At 47.1% G+C, this 25,571-nt stretch overlaps 1 protein-coding gene across 1 annotated transcript in view; it reads left to right on the top strand.

Annotated features, from left to right (window-relative positions):
* The window catches only part of LOC146045576 (transmembrane protein 263-A-like), a 282,338-nt gene extending 259,085 nt beyond the window's left edge, over positions 1–23,253 (top strand). Inside the window, exons 3-4 of the mRNA XM_083164537.1 lie at positions 865–993; positions 23,118–23,253. Coding sequence (XP_083020663.1) covers positions 865–993; positions 23,118–23,206 — 218 coding nt within the window. The 3' untranslated portion in view covers positions 23,207–23,253. The remainder of the gene's footprint in view (positions 1–864; positions 994–23,117) is intronic.
* The last annotated feature ends 2,318 nt before the right edge of the window (positions 23,254–25,571 follow it).

The raw sequence follows: 25,571 nt of genomic DNA, 5'->3' as shown, positions 1-25,571 counted from the left end.
CTGTAATATGGGGGCTGGTGTGCAATGTATTGGCTGTAATATGGGGGATGTGTGTAATATAATGGTACTGTATATGTTCTGCACGTTTTTTTGTTTTTTTTTAAGAGGCCTGTGATTGATGTTTATACAGTAAGTGAATGAGGTGTATGTATGTTTTTTAAAGTGACAGGGGTGTGTGGGCTGTATTCAATGCTGTGGGCAAGCGGCAACAGCGAGCAGGTCTTCCTGCTCGCTGTCACCATTTACCCTGTCAGTATTAAACTCACCCCCCTCATACGCCAATTCCCCCTCGCTCCGTTTTTTGAGTGAGGGGGAATTGGCGTATGCGGCTGCAGAAGCAGCGAGACTCGCGGCTATATACAGCGGGTTCACTGCATTAGCCGCGGGTCTCGCTGTTTTGGGGAATTCTCGCCGTCCTGTGACGGCGAGGATTCCCCCACAACGTTGAATAGGTCAAGCGGTTGGCGAGGGGGTTAAACAGGGATGATCGCCGGTTTTCTGCGATCCTCACTGTTTAACCCCCTCGCCGGCCGCATTGAATACTACCCTGAGTGTGTGCAGTGAAAGGTGTATGTGCATGTGTGTTTTTAGTGAAACAGGTATGTGGTGTATTTAAGTGAGGGGTTTTGAGGGTTTTTAAGTGATAGAATGATGTATGTGTGTGTGAGTGTGTGTGTGTGTGTGTGTGTGTGTGTGTGTGTGTGTGTGCATGTACATGTACATATTAACTGAAAGAGGTGTGCATGTGTCTGAGTGAAAAAGGTGCATGTGTTTGTGTTGAGTGGCCGTGGCGGATTTAGAGGGATCACCAATGAATGTGCCCCTCTGTCATTTAGGTGATTTTAGTTTTACATTTTTTAACAGCCGACCCACATACCACCTCTAACAGGAGCCAGACGACCCGCAAGCCACCTCTCACAGTAGCCAGAGGACAGGCAAGCCCCCTCTTGATGGGACACACATCGGGAGCTGTGACACATCAGTGGGACAGAGGTTTGTGTTTTTATTGAGTGACAGAGGTGTCTATGTGTGTGTATATAGATACTGTATACATTAGTGAGGGGACTGTGGTAGACCAACATTTATCTTGCCTCCGGTCAAGGACCTTACGCCACTGATGGCGCATGCAAATGGTCACCCTTTCTCCCTCACACTCTCTCCCTGGCCCTTATTCTGATCGGTGCGTACATTCCCGAATTCTTACGGAGCGGGCCGCACACAACGCTATGCGGACATCGTCCGTAGAAACGCCCATTGAGCCCCCGCATTCGGACGGACTCACTCTTTAAGAACAGGGCGTGTGTACGGACGACATAAAAATCGTGCGTGTGCGGTGGACACGTACAGATTCTGCACGGTCTTACAGCGTAAGCACGGTCTTACCGCGTTAGAACGTACGGGAACCTGGCCGTAGGCACCGATGCGGAGTATTTACGCTCAATACAACACTATTTTTCGGAGCACACACAGCGAACACATGACCCACTTATGCAATTAGGCAACCTCATTAAAAAGGGATTGTTGTCTATTTGAATCAATTAAATCCTAATATATACTGAAACACATTACTACTATATTCATTACACACATTAACCCTTACAGCATGTGAACATAACATAATCTATATACAGTATGTACAGTTTGCTTATTTAAAAGATTATAAACAAGTTACACATATACTTTTCCATTTTTAAAAAACACACAGACAACTTCGAACTGTAATTAACTATCTATTAAGGTTAAAAAACATAGAAATGTAAGAAAAAATAAATTAATTAATTTGCGCCATCGGAATGGGATTATATGGTCGACGAGTATTAGATCGACGGTGTTTTGGTCGAAGCCGTTAGTCAGACTGTACGGTTTTATCGAAAGTGTATAGATAGACAGTAGCATATGGTCGATAGTTAGATCTAAATATGCAAGGTCTTACGGCAGAAAGGTAGACCGCTATTAGGTCGACCTGTATCTAGGTCGACCGCATTTTTATCGACAAGTACGAGGTTGGTAATCGCTAGGTCGTGACTGACTCATCGCACACAAAAACAAAGGTGTTAGATTTTAGGAAGGCTGATTTTGTAGAGATGGGAAACTCTGTAAGAGATTCTTTGGCAGAGTGGAGGAACTTGGAAGGAGTGCAGGATAAGTGGGAAAAATTAAAAAAAGCAATTCTAAAAGCAACAGAACTTTGTGTCAAAAGAGTTAGGAAAAACACACGAAAAAGGAAGCCATTGTGGTTTGCAAAAGAAGTAGCAAGTATTGTGAAAGCAAAAAAGTTGGCCTTTAAGAAATTTAAGAAGACGCAGAAGAATGAGGACAAAGAGGTGTATCATGTTAGACAGAAGGAGGCTAAGAAGGTAATCAGATGTGCAAAAGCACAGGCTGAAGAGAAAATGGCCCAATCAGTGGGTAAAGGGGGGAAAACTTTTTTTAGGTATATAAGTGAAAGGAGAAAAACAAAAAGTGGAATAATAAGACTAAAGACAGAGAGTGGAAGTTTTCTTGAGGGGGACAATGTAATAGCAGATAATATTAATAATTATTTCTGCTCAGTATTCACTGCTGAAAGAGAGGGGAAGGGGCCACAATTAAGATGCAAGTATAGTCAGAAAACTGAGGGAGAAACAAGTACATTTACAGAGGAGAAAGTCCTCACAGAACTCTCAAAACTGAAAGTGGATAAATCAATGGGGCCAGATGGGATACATCCAAGGATACTAAAAGAGCTCAAAGGGGAGCTGGTAAAACCAATACCAGAATTATTCAACCAGTCACTAGCTACTGGAGTAATCCCAGAGGACTGGAAAACAGCGAATGTAGTCCCACTGCACAAAAGTGGAAGCAAAGAAGAGGTAAGCAACTATCGACCAGTGAGCCTTACATCAGTAGTAGGGAAATTGATGGAAACACTCTTAAAATAAAGAGTTGTAGAATATCTCAAAACCAGCAATTTACAGGATCCAAAACAGCATGGGTTTACTGGGGGAAGATCATGTCAAACAAATCTTATTGACTTTTTTGACTGGGTGACTAAAGTAATAGATCAAGGTGGGGCTGTAGATGTAGCTTATCTAGACTTTAGTAAGGCTTTTGACACTGTCCCACATCGCAGACTGTTAAATAAACTTGAAAGCTTGGGATTGGATTCTAAGATAGTTGAATGGATAAGAGCATGGTTGCAGGACAGAAAACAGAGAGTTGTAGTAAACGGAGTACAGTCAAAGGAGGGAAAGGTTACAAGTGGAGTACCCCAGGGATCTGTACTTGGACCAGGGCTTTTTAATATCTTTATTGGTGATATTGCAAATGGAATTGAGGGTAAAATGTGCCTTTTTGCAGATGACACAAAGGTATGCAACAGGGTAGACACACCAGGAGGGGTAAAACAAATGATTGATTATCTAGGTAGATTAGAGGAATGGTCAAGAGCATGGCAACTACAGTTTAATGCCAAAAAATGCAAAATCATGCACTTGGGTTGCAAAAATCCAAATACTAAATATACTGTACCATAAATGGCACTATAATGGAAACTACTGAGGAAGAGAGGGATCTAGGTGTCACTATTTCAGGGGACTTAAAGGCAGGTAGGCAATGTAACAAAGCAATGAAGAAGGCAAGTCAGATGCTTGGTTGCATAGGGAGAGGTATCAGCAGTAGAAAGAAGTAATAATGCCACTGTATAGGTCATTGGTACGACCTCATCTAGAGTATTGTGTTCAGTTCTGGAGGCCATATCTCCAGAAGGATATAAATACATTAGAGACTGTACAAAGAAGGGCAACTAAAATAGTGCATGGCCTACATCACAAAACGTACCAGGAAAGACTAAAAGATCTTAATATGTATACTTTAGAGCAGAGAAGGGAAAGGGGGGACATGATAGAAACTTTCAAATATATCAAGGGTTTTAACAAGGTACAGGTGGGAGACATTCTTCACAGGAAGAGGAGCAGCAGAACACGAGGACATGCACTGAAACTAGAGGGAGGAAGGTCCAGGTGGGAGACATTCTTCACAGGAAGAGGAGCAGCAGAACACGAGGACATGCACTGAAACTAGAGGGAGGAAGATTCAGGGGAAATTTGAGGAAGAATTACTTCACAGAAAGAGTAGTAGATAAGTGGAATAGCCTCCCATCAGAGGTGGTAGAGGCAAATACAGTAGTACAATTTAAACATGCTTGGGATAGGCATATTGATATCCTTACAAAAAATAAGGATCAAATATGGTTTGAGGTAACATGTTTAAAAAAGGGGCAGACTAGATGGGCCAAGTGGTTTCTATGTTTCTATGTTTCTATGTCGTCCGCTATTAGGTTGACCGGTAAATATGTTGACCGTTTCAAGGTCGAAAATTACAAGGTCGATCAACAATAGGTGGACCGCTATAAGGTCAACAAGTGCAAAGTCAACTGTTTATAATTTGAGCACATTTAGGACGCCTTACACAAGGTTCACCGGTTGACACATAAACCACGTTGTACAGCAGTATTCTGACGTGGCACCACAAGTGCCACAATGACCTGGCACTGCTTAGTGCTGCACACCCCCATTACACCGTCACCCATGAAGCTCTCTACCCCTGGGATCCCTCCATCTCCCTAGCTGCACCCATTAAATACGGCACACCTATTGCCGGCTAAATGCAGACTCCCCAAGTCTCCCCATAGAGTCACACAGCCTCCCATCTACATTTAGAAGCTCAACTCCACTCTAGCGCATTGCCGGGCCCTATCATGACTGCGGCGCCCAGTAGGCAGCTGCCCAGGGTGCCGGGATCTCAGGGGGGCGCTAAAGTCTGCCTATCAAATATTCGAGGATTTCTGTGGAGGATCCCTGTTGTACTTAATGCAGCTGGCTGCTGTGGAACCTCTGAGACCTCCCCCACACTTTCCCTAGAGGCATACTTCCCTACTTTGGTGCCTAAGAAGACTTATACCGGCCCTTGTGGCACCACAAGTACCACAATGACCTGGCACTGCTCAGCGCTGCACACCCCCATTACACCGTCACCCATGAAGCTCTCCACCCCTGGGATCCCTCCATCTCCCTAGCTTCACCCATTAAATACAGCACACCTATTGCCGGCTAAATGCAGACTCCCCAAGTCTCCCCATAGAGTCACACAGCCTCCCGTCTACATTTAGAAGCTCATTCCACGCTAGTTGATAGCGCTTTGCCAGGCTCTATCATTACTGTGGCACTACAAGTGCCAGAATGACCTGGCACTGTGCAGCGCTGCAAACACCCATTACACTGTCACCCATGAAGCTCTCCACCCCTGGGATCCCTCCATCTCCCTAGCTGCACCCAATAAAGACGTCACCCCTAAGCACCCCTATACCTGACTAAATCCAGACTCCCCAAAGTCACACAGCCTCCCGTCTACATGTAGACCTCAGCTCCACGCTAGTTGATAGCGCTTTGCCGGGCTCTGTTATTACTGTGGCACTACAAGTGCCAGAATGACCTGGCACTGTGCAGCGCTGCAAACACCCATTACACTGTCACCCATGAAGCTCTCCACCCCTGGGATCCCTCCATCTCCCTAGCTGCACCCAATAAAGACGTCACCCCTAAGCACCCCTATACCTGACTAAATCCAGACTCCCTAAAGTCACACAGCTTTCCGTCTACATGTAGACCTCAGCTCCACGCTAGTTGATAGCGCTTTGCCGGGCTCTGTTATTACTGTGGCACTACAAGTGCCAGAATGACCTGGCACTGTGCAGAGCTGCAAACACCCATTACACTGTCACCCATGAAGCTCTCCACCCCTATATATATATATATATATATATATATATATATATATATATATATAATGTATAATTCAAGTGAACAGCCTAATACCTAGTTCCCTCTGCAGGCCACTTCAACCCTGACTGGGTTTTGTATCAATTAAACCACACATTTGGGGGCAACAAAAAAACATTTATTAAATGAACTTATAAAATAAATTAGAAATCGACACAAAATAAAAGGTAGCATAGCAGGAAGAAAATTAAATAATATATCATAAATACATGTATTCTAGACATACATAGCCACAGCAGAATCATTAGGAACACATCAGGTGGCTTCACAACAAAAGTATAGCACCAACAAGTACAGCAGACAGTAATGGTAGCCGAAAGAGGGCAACAGGGGAACCAAACAAGACATTCGAACCGAGGGCAAACGTGGGTACCCTCTGCACGGAATTGGACACAGGAAGCTGACACACACAGCTCAATGAAAGATTTGGGAATAAGGGTGGAGATTAATGCGGACACAAGTTCATCTGCGGGCACGTTTGCCCCTGCCAGGCTCCTTGCCACGTGCAGCAGCTCTTCTGCCACGGTCAGATGGTGGGCCAGGTGGAGCAGATGCTGGGGAGGGGGTGGATCGTCTTCCCCCTCTGGCAGCAGGGAGTGCTGATGGTGGGAATGCACCAGAAACGGATGACATTAGGACCCTATTGCTGGCAACTAGCTCCACCATAAGCTCATTATGGTGGAGGAGGAGGTCGTTTTGCCGCAGGGCTTGATCAGCCAGCACCTGCAGGCTAGCAGCAATTGATTGCTGGCTGGCAGCCATAGCCTGCAGGCTCACAGCGATAGTCTGCTGGCTGCTGACCAAACCCTGCAACACCTCCTCGGTCCTACGCACCCGCTCTGATGCCGACTCTCCCTGCTGCTGAATATTGCCAAGCACCTGCCCCCACGTGGCCAATTCAGCCGCGGTCAGTGGCTGCTGCTGCAGGGGCCTGGTACTGGTGGCAGGTGGCACAGACTCCTCAACCTCCTCAAGAGATTCTTGACCAAGCGGTGGGGATGCTGGTGAAAGAGAACATTACAATTACAACACATTCCATGCAAAATTAGAACCAGCTACTTATGGCATCGCAAATAATTACCTTCAAGCAAAGAAGCCATGACTTCCGCTGGGGCCTCGCTGTCCATGGTGCTCACCCCCCCGGACTTCCTCGACTGCAATGCAGCACTGTGCCATCTCTTCCAGGGGGGTGAGCTGCAGCTTTGTTGGCATGGGGCCAGCCCCAGAGGTGTGGCTGTGTTCCCACCGCTGGGTCAATTTCTTCTTGAGGTTCGTTTTGAAGTCGTGCCACCTGCAATCAAAGTTTACATATTAATACATGGAATCGGTACATCTGTCAGAATGAACTTAGGTCTACAGTCATTAGGTCGACCCCATTAGGTAGACTGGCAGGAAGATCGACCAAATATATATATATATATATATATATATATATATGTATATAGACACATATATAACTACTAGGTGATTCATCGCGCCCTACGGGCGCTCTTCACACCGTCGTAAGGGGCTGCGCCCCCTTAATTTGTGAACGTTTGTATATGAGAAATATGGTTAGAATTGTATGAAAGATGCCCTGTATTGCAACTTAGGTGTCCGCGAATCGCGGGAGGGGGGGTCGCGGAGGGTGCCGCGAATTGCAGGAGGGGGGGTCGCGGGGGGTGCCGCGAATTGCAGGAGGGGGGGTTGTGGGGGGGTGGATGCTGCGAATCGCGGGAGGGGAGGGATTGCAGAGAATCGCGGGAGGGGGGTCGCGGGGTGGGTTGCCGCAAATCGCGGGAGTAGGGCGGGGGTTGCGGCGAATCATGGTAGGGGGGGTCGCGAGGGGGTGTGCCGTGAATCACGGGAGGGGGGGTCACGGGGTGGGGTGCCGAGAATATCGGGGGTGTGTGTGTGTGTGCCGTGAATCGCGGGAGTGGGGGTTGCGGGGGGGGTTGGGGGGGGTGTGACGCGAATCGCCACAAGAAAAAATCAACACAGAAAGGTCAACACATGTAAATGTTGACATAAGTGTGGCACTTCATTGGTGTCCATGTCGACACATGAGAATGAATATGAAAACATTCAAAAAATGAAAAAAAAAACTTCAAAAACTCATGTCAACCTTTTTCATTGTCGACCATAGCCATGTCAGTGTTTTCCATGTGCAATTTAATTCTGGAGCTGCCGCGAATCGCGGGGGGGTGCCACGAATTGCGGGGGGGGGGGGTCGCGGGGGTGGGTGCCGCGAATCGCGGGAGGGGGGGTTACGGGGCGGGGGTTGCGGCGAATCATGGGAGGGGGGGGTCGCGGGGGTGTGCCGTGAATCACAGGAGGAGGGGTCACGGGGTGGGGTGCCGAGAATCGCGGGGGTGGTGTTTGTGTGTGTGTGTGCCGTGAATCGCGGGAGTCGGGGTTGGGGGGGGTGTGACGCAAATCGCCACAAGAAAAAAATCAACACAGAAAGGTCAACACATGTAAATGTTGACATAAGTGTGGCACTTCATTGGTGTCCATGTCGACACATGAGAATGAATATGAAAATATTCAAAAAATGACAAAAAAACTTCAAAAACTCATGTCAACCTTTTTCATTGTCGACCATAGCCATGTCAGTGTTTTCCATGTGCAATTTAATTCTGGAGCTGCCGCGAATCACGGGGGGGTGCCGCGAATTGCGGGAGGGGGGGTCGCCGGGGTGGGTGCCGCGAATCGCGGGAGGGCGGGGTTCACAGGGGTTCCGGTGGGGGGTTGCCGCGAATTGCGGGAGGTGGGGGGTCACGGGGGGTGCCGCGAATCGCGGGAGGGGAGGTTGCGGGGGGTGTGACGCGAATCGCCACAAGAAAAAATCAACACAGAAAGGTCAACACATGTAAATGTTGACATAAGTGTGCCACTTCATTGGTGTCCATGTCGACACATGACAATGAATATGAAAAAATTTAAAAAATTAAAAATAAATCTTCAAAAACTCATGTCAACCTTTTTCATTGTCGACCATAGCCATGTCAGTGTTTTGCATGTGCCATTTAATCCTGGGGCTGCTGCGAATTGCGGGGGGGGGGTGCCGCGAATCGCGGGAGGGGGGTCGCAGGGGGGGTGCCGCCAATCGTGCAAGGGAGGGTCGCGGGGGGTTCTTTTTGCCGCGAATCGCGGGAGGGAGGTCGCGGGGGGGGGGTGTTTTTTCCGCGAATCAGGGGGGTCACGGGGGAGGGTTTGCCGCGATTCGCGGGAGGGGGGGGTCGCGGGGTGGTGGTTATGCCGCGAATTGCGGGAGGGGTCGTGGGGAGGTTCTTTTTGCAGCGAATCGCGGGAGGGGGGGTCGCGGGGGTGTTTTTGCTGCGAATCGCGGTAGGGGGGGTCGCGGGGGAGCGGGTGTTTTTGCCGCGAATCGCGGGAGGGGGGGGCGCGCGGGGGGGGAGGTTTTGCCGCAAATCGCGGGAGGGGGGCGCTTACCTGGTGGCTGTGGAGTAGCAGTGCTGGGCAACATGGGAAGGCAGTGGGTGTCTGGCACTGTCTGTGGGCTCACTGGGCTGGTTCTCTGTCACATACCTCCCAACATGACCCTCTCCAGGAGGGACACAATGCTCTGTTTCTAGACTTCCCCTTAATGTATGATTGCCATCACCTGTTTTAAACAGGTTAATTTCTCAGAAAGGTGTTCAGCACAGATGAAGGCAATCACACATTAAGAGGAAAGTCCAGGAACAGAGCGTTATAGACACAGACACCCACTTTGAGTGACAGATGTAGCCAAATATATAGGAGATATATATGACACATACAGCTATACATACATGCGTACATACTACATGGAAAGCCTGTTTTTTCCCCTCTACCCTTTACTCTGGATGCTAGCACTGATTACTATTGCCTAAGTTTTGGACTGGATTTACATATGGAATGTGTATTGTCATTTGTACTACATACCAATCGGTACATCTGTCAGAATGAACTTAGGTCTACAGTCATTAGGTCGACCCCATTAGGTTGACTGGCAGGAAGATCGACCTGATTTAAGGTCGACATGGGCCAAGGTCGACATGACTTAAGGTCGATTTTACATAAAGGTCGACATGAGGAAGGTCGACTGGTCATAAGGTCGACATGGGTTTTTCACTGTTTTTTTATCCGAATGTTGACACAGTCGACATGGACACAGTTGGCAATGAGAATCGGACCCTCGCATCGCTCGCTTCGCTCGCAATGCTTCGGGCACGGTGGCTCGCTTCGCTCGCCACAGCTTTAATAACCTCCTCCACGGCCTAGTGGATGGTAGGGCATGAAATACCGCCTGTCGGCACATGTCGACTCAAAAAACAGTGAAAAACCCCATGTCGAACTCATGACCAGTCGACCTTCCTCATGTTGACCTTTATGCAAATTCGACCTTAAGTCATGTCGACCTTGGCCCATGTCGACCTTAAATCAGGTCGTCCTTCCTGCCAGTCGATCTAGTGGGGTCGACCTAATGACTGTAGACCTAAGTTCATTCTAATAGATGACCGCTTCCCTAATACATGTCACTCCTCATGTTTGCTGTAGCACCCATTGCAATCTGCAACATAATACAACATGTGCCTCATGACACCAAACTTAGATTATATTAAATTTGAAAAACAACCCTTACAAGATACACTCACACTCACCCTACAATAACTATCAATTCAATGACATGGCAAACATGTCTGTGCCTCCAAGCAACGTGACCGCCCATTGACCAACTCCATCTAATATCTAATGTAAACATTACTGGTCTTGTACTGCTCAAATGTAACACACATGAACTTGCCTCTTCTTAACGTGCTCCGCCTCACGAACTTGTGGAGCCACCGCATTAATCTCCGCCGTTATGTCCTCCCAGATCTTCCATCTCCTTGTGTGTGTCAACCTGTCCTGTGGACACTCGATCCAATCCCGTGCGCGGGGCACCAGGATGGCAAGCTCCTGCGGTTCGTATGCCATGTTTCTGGTGGTTGGTTCCTCTGTTGCCCTATTTCGGCCACGTCCACTGGCACCGCCACTGCCACGGCCACGGCCACCTGTCGCTGTACTCGAAGTGCTGGCCAGGCTACTCTGTTGGGAAGCCACCTGCTGTGTTCCCAATGATTCTGCTGAGGCTGAAGATGGGCCAGCTGCCGATTGGCCTGATGTAGATGGCCCATCTGGCTGCTCTTCCCCCAATGGCTGGTCTGGGTTGATGGGGACATAGGTGGTGCTGGAGTCCCAGCGGGCAAATAGGTCCTGCCACTCCTGCTCTTCCTCAGATAGAGATGCAGACATGTGTGCAACAACATTGCATTGGTCTAACACACCTTTATATCCTATTCCTGTAATTGGCGTACATCAGCGACACCCTGCGTTCCGTATGGCAGCGTCAACCGTGCGGCGCATAGGCCACGCCCCTAGCTGCGGAAATTTTGGGGGGAAAAAACAGGCAAACTTAGTAAGTCTAATTTAGTAGGTAAATGCAGATTTGTACACCAATGACCAAATAAAACTGAGGTCAGACATGAAATGTATATGTTAATGTGGTATACGGTCATTTGGTCGATCACGGGAAGATCGAACGAACTTAGGTCGCCACCACTTCACAGACACTGTAAAGGTCGACACTTACATTACATCGAAACCTTATAGGTTGATTGTAACATAAGTTCGACATTAACATGATCGGCAATCATAGAACACCGACCATACAATACATCGACAATACTTACATCGACAACAACTATGTCGACACACGTTAGATCGACCGCTATTTCGTCGACAAGTGCAAGGTCGAGCGCATTTAGGTTGCCTTACACAAGGCCGACCGTTAATAGGTTAACATCTTAATGCACTCTTGTAGCACCTATTCATGACGGTAATGACACCCTGCCACTAATCATCTGACGTGGCACTACAAGTAATAACAGAGCCCGGCAAAGCGCTATCAACTAGCGTGGAGCTGAGGTCTACATGTAGACGGGAGGCTGTGTGACTTTGGGGAGTCTGGATTTAGTCAGGTATAGGGGTGCTTAGGGGTGACGTCTTTATTGGGTGCAGCTAGGGAGATGGAGGGATCCCAGGGGTGGAGAGCTTCATGGGTGACAGTGTAATGGGTGTTTGCAGCGCTGCACAGTACCAGGTCATTCTGGCACTTGTAGTGCCACAGTAATGATAGAGCCTGGCAAAGCGCTATCAACTAGCGTGGAATAAGCTTCTACATGTAGACGGGAGGCTGTGTGACTCTATGGGGAGACTTGGGGAGTCTGCATTTAGCCGGCAATAGGTGTGCTGTATTTAATGGGTGCAGCTAGGGAGATGGAGGAATCCCAGGGGTGGAGAGCTTCATGGGTGACGGTGTAATGGGGGTGTGCAGCGCTGAGCAGTGCCAGGTCATTGTGGTACTTGTGGTGCCACAAGGGCCGGTATAAGTCTACTTAGGCACCAAAGTAGGGAAGTATGCCTCTAGGGAAAGTGTGGGGGAGGTCTCAGAGGTTCCACAGCAGCCTGCTGCATTAAGTACAACAGGGATCCTCCACAGAAATCCTTGAATATTTGAGATCCTGGCACTCTGGGCAGCTGCCTACTGGGCGCCGCAGTCATGATTGGGCCCGGCAATGCGCTAGAGTGGAGTTGAGCTTCTAAATGTAGACGGGAGGCTGTGTGACTCTATGGGGTGACTTGGGGAGTCTGCATTTAGCCGGCAATAGGTGTGCCGTATTTAATGGGTGCAGCTAGGGTGATGGAGGGATCCCAGGGGTAGAGAGCTTCATGGGTGACGGTGTAATGGGGGTGTGCAGCACTAAGCAGTGCCAGGTCATTGTGGCACTTGTGGTGTTACGTCAGAATACTGCTGTACAACGTGGTTTATGTGTCAACCTATTAACGGTGAACCTTGTGTAAGGCGTCCTAAATGTGCTCAAATTATAAACAGTTGACTTTGCACTTGTTGACCTTATAGCGGTACACCTATTGTTGATCGACCTTGTAATTTTTGACCTTGAAACGGTAGACATATTTACCGGTCAACCTAATAGCGGTCTACCTTTCTGCCGTAAGACCTTGCATATGTCGATCTAACTATGACCGACCATATGCTACTGTCTATCTATACACTTTCGATAAAACCGTACAGTCTGACTAACGGCTTCGTCCAAAACACCGTCGATCTAATACTCGGCGACCATATATAAGTTGTGTTCATTATTTGCAGTGTAAAAGTGTGTGAAAAGTGCTGCATATATGTGTGTGTTTAGTAATGTTCCATTTAAGCTGCAATGGTTCCAATTGAAGCAGTGACAAGCGTGTAATTAACAAGGAATGAGTAAAGGAGTGGATTGTATTGTGTTCACCTGACATCGGTTGTAGTGATTAGGTGTTCCGATTGCCTAGCGCATGACCGAGTGTTGTCCGCAAAGCAATACTTGCTTATGGACACCGCATATTTCTTGCCTTTTTGTTCGTGTGCATTCGGTGTGCTGTCCAAATGCACGCCTACCAAAATAAGTGCACTCCCCCGTGTCCGCCCAGTTTAGCCCACTTTGAAAGTACGCCCCTGTGTCATTCCGAATGACGCCCATAATACGCCCATATTTCACGAGTGATTGCGGTGCACATTTCTGTACGGTATTAGTGAGTACAAGTACGGAGACCATGCGTGGCACATGCGCATAGTGTTCCCCGCGCATGCGCAGACGGCTAAAAAACGGCATCCGAAAGTATACGGAAATGAACGCACCAACCAGAATAAGGGCCCCTGTCTGTCTCTCTCACAAACTCTCTTTTCATTCCTCACACTCTCCCTCTCACACACATTCCCACTCTCTCTCCCACCTCTGTCTCACACACTCCGCCCCTCTGTCTCTTAAGCTGTGTACACACGGGGCGATATTTCGCACATATCGCTGGTAATATGGTCGCTGAGCGACCATATTGCCAGTGATTTCATGTGCTATGGGCGATAAATTGCCGGGAGCGCGCTCCCGTGGCCAGCCCTGCAATGGTCGCTTGTCGCAGGAGCATGCTCCTGCCACCAGCGCTTTCCCCGGCAGTCAGCTGTTTCCCCCAGTTTCTCCTTCTCATCAGCGATCATCTCTGGTCGCTGATGAAAAGGAGACATTGAGCAATATATTGCTTGAAAACAGGACACTGAGCAATATATTGCTAAGCGATATATTGCTCCGTGTGTACACAGCATTACACATGCATTCTCGGTCTCTCTTTACTTCTCTCTGTGTCTCAGGATAGGCAGCAAGAGAGGCAGAAATATTTCCTTTAAAACATATAATGCAGTGTTGCATACAGCAGCATCGACATCTGAATCAGGCCCAGAGTTTTCCAGAGTTTTCTTCTGCTACTGTAGGGCACACCCCCTAGTGGCAATAGGTACGTCTATAGGTGGAGTTAGACACACCCCCTGGGCGGATCATGACTCACGCTCTCAGTGGCATGGAGCATTTCACTAGCAGCTAAAATCTCCCTGAAACTAGTTTTCAAAAGTAGGCAAGTATGATTTAAATGGATCCCCTTGGCGACGAGCATGTACCCTGGCTCTCCCCTGCAAAAAATCCCCATGGCAAGAATGAAACACCTGGCAAGAAGCATGTAACCCCTGGCAACAAGCGATATAGGTAAGCAGCATTTATATGGTATAATTATTTAGTTTAATGGGCATTACGGTATTGGCATTATGCTTAATGGGCATTATGGCATTTGGCATTATGTTTTATGGGCATTACGTTGCTGGTATTATGTGTAATGGGTATTATGGTGATGGCATTATGTGTAATGGGCATTTTGGTGTGTGGCATTATATGTAATTGGCATTAAGGTGTGGCATTATGTGTAATGGGCATTACGGTGTGGCATTATGTTTCATGGGCATCACGGTGTGTGGCATTATGTTTAATTGGCATTACGGTGATGGCTTTATGTGTAATGGGCATTTCGGTGTGTGGCATTATATGTAATTGGCATTAAGGTTTGGCATTATGTGTAATGGGCATTACGGTGTGGCATTATGTTTAATTGGCATTACGGTGATGGCTTTATGTGTAATGGGCATTACGGTGTGTGGCATTATGTTTGGGCATTACGGTGTGGCATTATCTTTAATTGGCATTACGTCTGTGATGGCTTTATGTGTAATGGACATTACGGTGTGTGGCATTATGTGTAATTAGCATTACAGTGATGGCATTATGTGTAATTAGCATTACAGTGATGGCATTATGTGTAATAGGCATTACGGTGTGTGGCATTATGTGTAATTAGCATTACAGTGATGGCTTTAGGTGTAATGGGCATCACAGTGTAAATTTTTGTAACGCGCATTCGGCGCGCACTTTCCCCATTTCTGTTGTATGTGTGTGTGTGTGTGGGGGAAGGATTGTTTAATCCTTGCTGCATACTAGACGGGAGAGGATAGGGTAGTGAAATGATGGCGATGGTGATGGGCCACTTGCTTGTGTTGCCCCCCAGGCTGAAAGTTGCCAGCCAGCCCCTGCTCATGACCTGGACGGACGCTGATGGTTCTTTTTTTTTTTTTTAACAAATGTTATTGATTTTAAAGTGCATATAAACAAATCGGTATAAAGAGTACAATACCAGTAACCATAGTATCAAACAAACGACATACAAACAGGATACAGAGTGGTCATATCAGATAATATAAGCCCGTCTAGGTCATTGTAATTGGCTCTTAAGTGCTGTGTGGTTCTATATATACCACACTTGGCTTCTATGAGGACTCAAGGGCATCGCAATTTAGGCAGAGCATGGGCGCAGCCTTGCAGTGAGTCTGTCGGTTATAACAGTGTCTTTGGCGATACCCTGAACTCTTGAACCGAATATAAGTATCCTTGTTATCTCTGAGTAGAGAAATAACACTAAGTACTATCTACAGAATACACACTTAAGGCACTTAGGAGGGAAAAAAGTTGGAAAGATGGAATAGAAGAGGGGAGAAAGGGGGGGGAGGGGGGGTAACTTGGAGTAACAAGCACTTTGGTTGTTTTTCAGTGTATTTTGTGCCCTTCAGGAGTCAGAACCTCACGTAAGAAGAAATAGTAGAGGCAGAGCCAGATTAACAATGGGCCTGATGGAGCTATAGCTCCAGGCCCACTCTCCAAATAGGCCCATTTTGTAGCTGAGGGTCAGGGCTTTCCAACGAGCCCAGCCCCGCGTCGCTAGCCCCCCGGGAACCGGAGATACCGCCAGGCAAACCTGGAACGTTTTCCCCATAGGATAACATGGGACCCGCTAATTCCGACCTCCACCCCGTTCCTGTTAGATTGCAGCGCTCAGCGCCTGTCTCCATACACTGTCTAGTGTAAGGCTTACAGTCCTGCCTTGTCCCCTTGCAGCCAACGTAGCTAGGCGTCACCCTGAGTGACAGCTCGCTTAAGCGAATAGCAGGGCAGAGACCCCTGACCCTGCTGGCAGCGTCCCTTTCCTGTTTGGAAGTCTCCGCGTGATAGTGTGCCTCAGAGCGTGTGTGACTCCATCCATGCTGTTTGTAGCTCCACGTGCACCGGAGCGCATAGGAGCAAGCCCCGCTGTAATCCCGTTACAAGCGTGACCTTTGCACAGGGAGATCCATCATCATTGGCAGCAGCGAGACTGGGAGAGATACCGCAGCGTAAACCAGTTAACTGTCATTAACCCTGCACAAGCCAAACGCTACAGCTAAGTAACATCAGAGACTGTCATACCCAATGTACCAGTTGTATTACTGTTTGAAGTTAACTACGAAAGTACTGTTGTAACCTACAAGCCTGCCACTTGAATAAACCCTTCAATTGGTTATATCTTCTAAGTGTGAGGTCTGACAACCACACTGCACGTACTTATAGACACTCTGCCAATAGGTTATGGGCCCAGCACGTCACGTGCGCGAAGATTAACCCCCTGAAGATAAAGTGCTAGCGCAGTACATAAAAGAACACAAAGGAATTATTTCTAAATTGCCATTTGTGGAAGAGTTAACGAGAATGCACAGTACAGGGCATAGCATGAACTTTCCAAAGCTCAAAGGCTCAGAGAATTATACTACATGGAAGTTCGCTATGGAAATGCAGCTTAAGAGGGAGAAGCTATGGAAAGTCACAATAGCCCCAGGAGATAGTCCAAACCCAGAAGAGGTAGACAAGGCCATTGGCACAATAGGCCTGGCTGTGGAGCAGCATGTTTATTCTACTATCTGTGGGAAGGAGTCCGCTAAGGACATGTGGACAACTCTAAAAGGTGCTTATGAGAATAAAGGCTTAATGAGAAGGATAAGTCTGAGACGCACACTGTATGGAACAAAGCTGAATGCATGCAAGGACATGAACGATTATATTGATAAGATACTATCGATAGCTCAGCAATTGGCATGTGTAGGAGCAAAAGTGGATGAGGAAGAAGTGGCGATGGTAATGCTGCAGAACTTGACAGAAGAATTTGACTTCCTAGTTGTCGCACTAGAGTCAAATGAAACCAAGCTTACAACTGAAGTTGTGAGAGCCAAGCTACTACAGTTCCAAGAGAGAATCCACAAGGATGCCATGGCTGAGGGTTCTGCCTTAGTAGCAAAGGGTGCGAAACCCAAGAAATGCACATTCAAATGTTATGTGTGCCACAAAGTAGGGCACAAGGCTTCAGAATGCAGGATGAAGAACACTAGTGGCATGCACAAGCGGCATGATAAGAAGAACGAGTCAGCACTGAATGTAACAGACAAGCCAAGGAGGGATCTCTGGTACATGGACTCGGGAGCCTCTAGACACTTCAGCTGCAACAAGGAGTGGTTCAATTCTTTAACACAGTGTACACCCACAACAGTTACCGGGATTGGTGAAAAGGTCCTTACTGCGTCAAATGTTGGGACAATCACAGTGAGACTAAGAATTGAGGGACAGACAGTAGTCACAGATATTCAAGACGTCCTGTATGTACCAGAATTGGGAAGTAACCTCATCGCTATCAGCGTACTCGAGGCAAAAGGCTACAGAGTCCAGTTTGCAAAGGGCAGGTGTATGGTGCATAATGAAAGAGGGACTGTAATTGCTTCAGCAACCCGATGCAACCAACTATATGTCCTAGACACAGATGAATGTGTAGCTTTGGCAGCCTCTGCTGAGAATGAGTCAATGGAGCTCTGGCACAGACGTTTGGGACACTTAGGATATGATAATGTCCAGAAATTAGCTGATGGAATGGCAACAGGAATCACAGTGAAAGACACCGGAAGACCTGTGTGCGAGAGTTGCATTAAAGGCAAGCAGACCCGCAACCCATTTCCCAAGTCAGCAGGCAGAGCAGAATCACAACTAGCTCTGGTGCACACAGATGTGTGCGGACCAATGGAAGAGGAGTCAACCAGTGGTTACAAGTACTTCATGACTCTCATCGATGACGCCACAAGAATGACACACGTATACTTCATAAGGAAGAAAAGTGAGGTGGTCAAGAAAATTGTGGAGTACAAGAACCTGGTGGAAACTCAGACGGGCCTAAAACTAAAGGTCCTGAGATCCGACAATGGGGGAGAGTACGAAAATGAAGTACTAACCGACTTTCTCAGAAAACATGGCATAAAGCATCAGCTGACGATGGCCTACACGCCTGAACAGAATGGCGTAAGTGAAAGGGCGAACCGAACAATCGTTGAAAGAGCACGAGCGATGGTGAACGATGCTGGCCTGGAGAAGAGTTTTTGGGCAGAAGCTGTATCCACTGCAGTATACCTGAAAAACAGAACACCTACAGTGGCAGTGAAGGGAAAAACTCCCTTAGAGGCCTGGTCTGGGAAGAAGCCAGACATCAGTCATCTCCGTGTCTTTGGGAGCAGAGCTTATGCGCATATACCAAAGGAGAAAAGGAAGAAACTTGACCCAAAATCAAGACAGTGCATATTGCTAGGCTATTGTGAGGAGAGCAAAGGGTACAGGCTCTGGGATGCAGAGAACAGACGTCTTCTGAAATCAAGAGATGTGATATTCCAAGAAACAGCATCACCCACAAAAGCAAAAGAACAAGAAAAGCAAGCACTAGTAGAGGTGTGTGAAATAGAAAGCATACCTGAAACAGAAAATACTGAAGAGGGAAGCGAACCAACAAACAGAGCTTCTGTAATAAGAAACAAGGGCATACCAGCCAGAAGATATGAGGAAGAATATGCGAATATTGCTTTCAGTGAACCTCAGAGTATTCAAGAAGCGAAAGCGTGCAGTGATTGGGCGAAATGGAAATCTGCAATAGACACAGAGCTATCAGCACTGAGAGAGAACGATACTTGGACCATAGTAGATAGGCCAAGCAACCGCAAGACAGTCAAGAACAAGTGGGTCTTCTGCAAGAAGTTAAATTCAGACGGAGAAGTTGCCCGTTACAAAGCCCGTCTTGTTGCTAAGGGATACACACAGAGATCCGGAATTGACTATGGGGAGATATACTCACCTGTTGCGAGGTATAACACTCTCAGGTTAGTAATTGCAGTCGCCACCTTACAAGACTTACTGCTATACCAACTAGACTTCGACTCAGCGTTCCTAAATGGAGAACTACTTGAAGAAATCTATATGGAATCGCCAGATCATTATGATGAGGATGAACTTCAGACAGAGAAGGTGTGTCTTCTGAAGAAATCCATATACGGCCTAAAGCAGAGTGGTCGTTGCTGGTACATAAAATTGGACAAAGTACTACTTGAAATGAATTTTATTAGATCAGAGACTGACCACTGCCTTTATCACAAAACCCTAGGAGAAAAGTTGTTCATCATAGCAGTCTATGTGGATGATATACTTATAGCAGGTCACGAAGATCACATCACAAGTGTGAGAGATCAACTGAAACAGAGATTCAAGTTGAAAGACTTGGGTCCAGCCAATCATTTGTTGGGCATGAGAATTGTTCAAAACCTGCAAAAGGGAACAGTCACAGTAGACCAACAAATGTACATCGAGGCAACAATCTTGAAGTATGGGATGGCAGACTCCAAGTCAGTAAATACACCAATTGACAAAAGCATCAAGATTACAAAAGGTATGTCACCAACCACATCAAAAGAAGCACTCTGGATCAAAGAGACTTTGTGTGAGTTAGGTCTACTTTATGAAGAAGAGACTATCAGTATCGCATGTGATAACAGGGGAGCAATAGATCTTTCCTGTACTACCAAGCACCATGGAAGGTCGAAGCACATCGCGATAAGACACCACTTCATCAGAGAACTAGTGGAGAACAAGTCCATCGATGTTGAATACATTGCAAGTGAACAGAATGTCGCTGACATGCTTACTAAAGGACTGTCGAGAAACTTGCTTATTAAGTTCGTGAAGGACTGTGGACTTGTCTAAGTTCAAAATGTTGATTTGAAGTTTTGATGTTCTGAATGTCTTTTCTCTCTAACCATATTTTCGGTTACAGGTATCACAAAAGGACAAAGTATTGTATTAAGTTCTTTTATGTAGCCGAAGACAGCCTTGAGCGAGGGGGAGTGTTAGATTGCAGCGCTCAGCGCCTGTCTCCATACACTGTCTAGTGTAAGGCTTACAGTCCTGCCTTGTCCCCTTGCAGCCAACGTAGCTAGGCGTCACCCTGAGTGACAGCTCGCTTAAGCGAATAGCAGGGCAGAGACCCCTGACCCTGCTGGCAGCGTCCCTTTCCTGTTTGGAAGTCCCCGCGTGATAGTGTGCCTCAGAGCGTGTGTGACTCCATCCATGCTGTTTGTAGCTCCACGTGCACCGGAGCGCATAGGAGCAAGCCCCGCTGTAATCCCGTTACAAGCGTGACCTTTGCACAGGGAGATCCATCATCATTGGCAGCAGCGAGACTGGGAGAGATACCGCAGCGTAAACCAGTTAACTGTCATTAACCCTGCACAAGCCAAACGCTACAGCTAAGTAACATCAGAGACTGTCATTCCCAAATGTACCAGTTGTATTACTGTTTGAAGTTAACTACGAAAGTACTGTTGTAACCTACAAGCCTGCCACTTGAATAAACCCTTCAATTGGTTATATCTTCTAAGTGTGAGGTCTGACAACCACACTGCACGTACTTATAGACACTCTGCCAATAGTTCCAACGGCTGCCAGTTCCCCCTACAGCATCACAGATACTCGAGGTTGATCTCAGTCGAACCCAAATCGCTGGGCCTTCAATCTGATACCTGGTCCATATGGGTTCATTGGTTCTAGAGATATTGCAGGGAAAACATTTTTTTTTTTTCATTTCTGAAATGTAATTTCATGGCTGTTCATGTTGTTTGAGGACAGATTTCTCTGGAACCAAACGGCCCAGTTTCACGGGACCAAAATCATTCGAAGGCTACATGTAAATGGGTCAGTTGGTTCTGAAGATATAGCTGGTTGTTTAAAGGGGGGCGGGGGTGGTTTTCTCTCCCCCTCACACCAGAAAATGCAGGGACTAGGCTGGTGTAAAAGGGGCCAGTCCGAGAATGTCTCTGCATGATCCTGGGACCATACTGCATTTTCTGGTATGAAAGGGGTATTATTTCAAATAGCCGGGACATGCAGTGCTCTGAATACAGCCGGGCAGCCCATTGCTCTCTGCCTGGCTGTTAATGACTGTCATTTCTGCCCGGCGGCGACTGTCCCCCAGTTACCGCAAGCATGTATTCCCCCTTGGCAATGAGCATGTAATCCCACATGGCAACGAGCATGGAACCCCTGGCAATGAATATGTAGGTAAGCAACACTTATGTAGCATCATTTTTAATAGGCATTATGGTGTTTGGCATAATACGTAATGGAGATTATGGTGTGAGGCTTAACATGTAATGGGCATTATGGTGTGTATTTTTAATGTGCGCCTTTGGCACGCAATGCCCCTATTTATGAAGCATATTGTGCATTATTGCTCAATCTGTTTGGTATAGTGCAGGCATGTCCAACCTATGGCCCTCCAGCTGTGAAACTACAAGTCCCATCATGCATTGCCACAGTTTTGCAATTAGGGAATGCAAAAACTATGTCAAGGCTTGCTGAGACGTGTAGTTTCACAACAGCTGGAGGGCCACTGTTTGGACATGCCTGGTATAGTGTGTATTTTGGCTCAATCCATGTGGAAAAATGTGAATTTTGCCTTAATCTGTGTGGCATAACGTGAATTTTGACTCAATCTGTGTGCCATTGTGTGAATTTTTGCTCAATCGGTGTGAATTTTGTCTCATTCCATGTGGCATAATGTGTAAGAAGCAAGTACAGTATAAGGGGTTACTATTGTGTTGCATGATTTGTATAAGGGGTATATGGGGGGTTATTCTAGTTCACTCTTTCTGACACAATCCTTCTTAGATGGACAAAACCATGTGCACTGCAGGTGGGACAGATATAAAATGTGCAGAGAGCATTAGATTTGGGTGGGGTTTTACTTCAAAGTGAGATCTAAATTGCAGTGTAAACATAAAGCAGCCAGTATTTACCCTGCACAGAAACAAAATAACTCACCCAAATCTAATTCTCTCTGCACATTCTCTCTGCCCCCCTGCAGTGCATATGGTTTTGTCCATCTAAGAAGGATTTTGTCAGAAAGAGTGAAGTAGAATAAGGCCCAAATGGTGTGGTAAATTTAGGTTACCACATAAAAGGTGCTGACATACTGTATTGTCTACCAAGTTTCGGTTTTCAGTATTTTTTTATGACTGGAGTGCCGCCTCACCCCACAAGTATCTTAGGACATCGGCGTCCTGCGGGTGCACCTTTGGAGTGCACCCGCCAATATATCTCCCTGCATTTTTCTTATGCCAGCCCCCTGCCTTTTCCAGGCATATATAATTAGTTGAAAGTATTTACACAAATAGAGACACACCCATGAGCAGACCACCCAACCAGAACACTGGTCACGCCACCCACATTATTAGGTGCTGGCCGCAACCCCTATTATTGCGCATAATAGGCCCTTGATCATTTTCAGCTCCAGGCCCATTTAGACCTTAATCTGGCTCTGAGTAGAGGTATATCTGGTCAAGTAGCCTGCTGTTTCGAAATCCTCTCATAATGTTCCCATCTTTTGAGGAATCCTGTACTGGTGGATCTCGGGAGGGAGGAGTCATATTTATCAAAGTACATCATTTTGGATAGCATAAGAAGTAGATTTTGTAAGGATGGGGTATGAGGTGATATCCAATGTTTAAGGATCAGCTTCTTTGCTGCCGTTACCAAAATAATAAAGAAGGGAATATGTCTAGCCTGGTAGGCATTTAGTTGCCACATGTCAAAGTTGGCAAACAGCATGGGTATAGGATGTAGAGTGGGGGTGATGTCAAAATGAGTCTTGATATAGTTAATAATTTTATACCAATATTTTTTGATATGTCCGCAGGTCCACAGATTATGGAAGATCGTCGCGGAGCTGTCTCTGCATTTTGGACATTGCCCAGTTTCTCCATCTACATAATGGCTTCTTTGTGATTGAGATATATAGGCTCTGTTTAGTGTCTTGATGTGCGTTTCCTGCAATAAAGAGGTTCTCAATGTGTTCATTATGTCTGGGTGATATTTAAACAGAGTATCATGGGAGAGCATGTCTGGTAGGTCTTGGGTCCAGGATTGGGTAATGCGGGACCAAAGGGGTTCGGTGTGGGGGGCCAATAGTTCCACATAAATCAATCTTGTTTTAAAAATTTTTGATTGGAATTTAGAAGTGATCCTGTAGAATGGGTCTAGATCGGTTTGAGAGAAAGTGTCAGCTGGGAGGGATTTAACATAGTGTGTGAGTTGCATGATGGGGAATAAAGTGTTGTGGGGGAGTCCAAAGTCCTCCCGTAGCTGCGTAAAAGAATACGTATCTCCTCCCGGGTCATAGACTTGGGAAGTGAGGCTATACTCCCTTTGATTTGATGCGGTTAAAAACAGCAGAATTCACAGCCGGGGTGAACATCGGATTGCCCCAAATTGTCAGCCAAGGGGAGTTGGATGGGTTCTTTTTAAGAGTTTTGCATAGAAAGTGCCACGCCTCATATGTATCCTTAAAAAAGATATTGGAGTGTGTCAGGGTCGGAATTAGTTTTTGGGGGGAATGTAGCAGTGCACAGGGTGAGTAAGGGGAAAACATCGCCTTATCGAGGTCGGGATAGTATAATAATCTCGATCAAGGATCCAGTCTAGGGCATATCTGTTGAGCAGGGCTTTGGAGTAGAGGAGTAGGTCGGGGAAACCCAGGCCTCCAAGATGTTTCGGTTGTTGCAGCTTCTGCATAGATATTTTAGGCTTCTTCGAGTGCCAAATGAATGAGCTGCATATTTTTGTAGTGTGTAAGGCATCTTTTCTGGAGATACTGACTGGGAGTAGCTGCATGATATACGTGAGTTTGGGGAGCAGGATAGTTTTTACTACTTCAGTGCGTCCTAACAGAGATAAAGGGAGATCTTTCCATCCTGCTAGGGAATTTGTTATTTTCAATATAGTAGGGGTAAAGTTTAATTTATATAGATTTTCAATTTTATTTGGTATTAGGATGCCAAGATATTTGATATGGGAAGCCTGTATTCTAATGGTTTTTAGGTCTGGGCTATCTGGGAATTCCGGGGGCAATCCAGAGATATTAAGTAGTTCAGATTTTGCAATATTTATTTTATAGCCTGAAAAAGTTCCAAACTGAGTAATAATCTCTAAAGATGTGGGGACTGTAACGCCAACATGAGGGGGGGGGGAGGGTGGTATGGGGAAGCCCAGAGTTTGGGAGTATTTCCTTAAGCTCTGTAACCTGGAGCTGGGGGTTATATGTTGTCTCCGGACTGAATAGTGCAGCAGGTGGTGAGGGGAGGGGAGGAGGGGGGGGGGGGTTGGGGGAGGGTATGTCCATCCCCAGACAGCATCTGGGTAAAAGTGCGGAGGACCAGGGGGGAATAAGAATAGTAAGCCGGGTAGTCTCAGTGCATGGTTCCTCCATGTGTGTAGTGGGGGGTTGAGGGGTTGAAGGGTGAGGCTCCCAATCAAGTCGCGGCATATCTACGCAGTTAAAAAACATCGGTATATGAGTGTGCTTGCGTGGAGATCTTCGGACTGTTGGTGTCGGGGAGAAGATGTGGATTGGAGGTAGGTGGAGTTAGTGTTGTATCTCTGGAGTAGGGTATGAGGTAGCTTTAGTCACATTCGGACATAGAGCGGGGTGAAGTGTGGGTCTGAGGGTCCTCATCCAGGTATTGCTCTGCGTCAGGGGGAGTAGAGAAGTCTTTGTATGAGTTTCCATCGAATATGCGCAACTTGGCCGGGAATAGAAGTGCAAATTTTCTTTCCGCCTTGATCAGCCTAGTGCATATCGGGGAGAAGTCTTTCCTCGCCTTTGCAACCTCTGCTGAGAAGTCTTGGAATAGGAGGATTTTATTTCCTTCCCATTCGATGTTTCTGTGTCTGCGCGAGGCACTCCAAATTAACTCCTTGTGCAGATAGTTAAGCAATTTAAAGATTACAGCCCTGGGTCTGGCTCCCTCCTGCGGCCACAGGGGGCCTAATCTGTGTGCCCTCTCCAAGACCATACAGATGGGGCAGGTCCCATCCTGGCTGGCGGATCGCCAGAACGTCTGCGCTGGAGACCCGCCAGCAGCCGCGCCAGCGAATACACTGAGACGCGCGTGCGTGTCTCAGTCTCCGTCGCCAGCGCAACGGAAACCCTGTCCGTCTCCACCTCAGGGAGACGGACAGGGTTAGGGGGGATGCGGGCAGGCGGCGGGGACCCCGGGTTACCACCGGCGGGGACCCAAGGGAACGGATGGAAGCGCCGTCGGAAGGGGACGTGCGCGCCTCTCGTGCGCGCGTCCCCTTCTCACCATCGCCA

Source organism: Crinia signifera, chromosome 11 (genome assembly GCF_055691185.1).
Source record: "Crinia signifera chromosome 11, ASM5569118v1, whole genome shotgun sequence".
Lineage (NCBI taxonomy): Eukaryota > Metazoa > Chordata > Amphibia > Anura > Myobatrachidae > Crinia > Crinia signifera.
The sequence above is the reverse complement of the archived record's forward strand: the minus strand, read 5'-3'. Positions and strand labels throughout refer to the sequence as shown.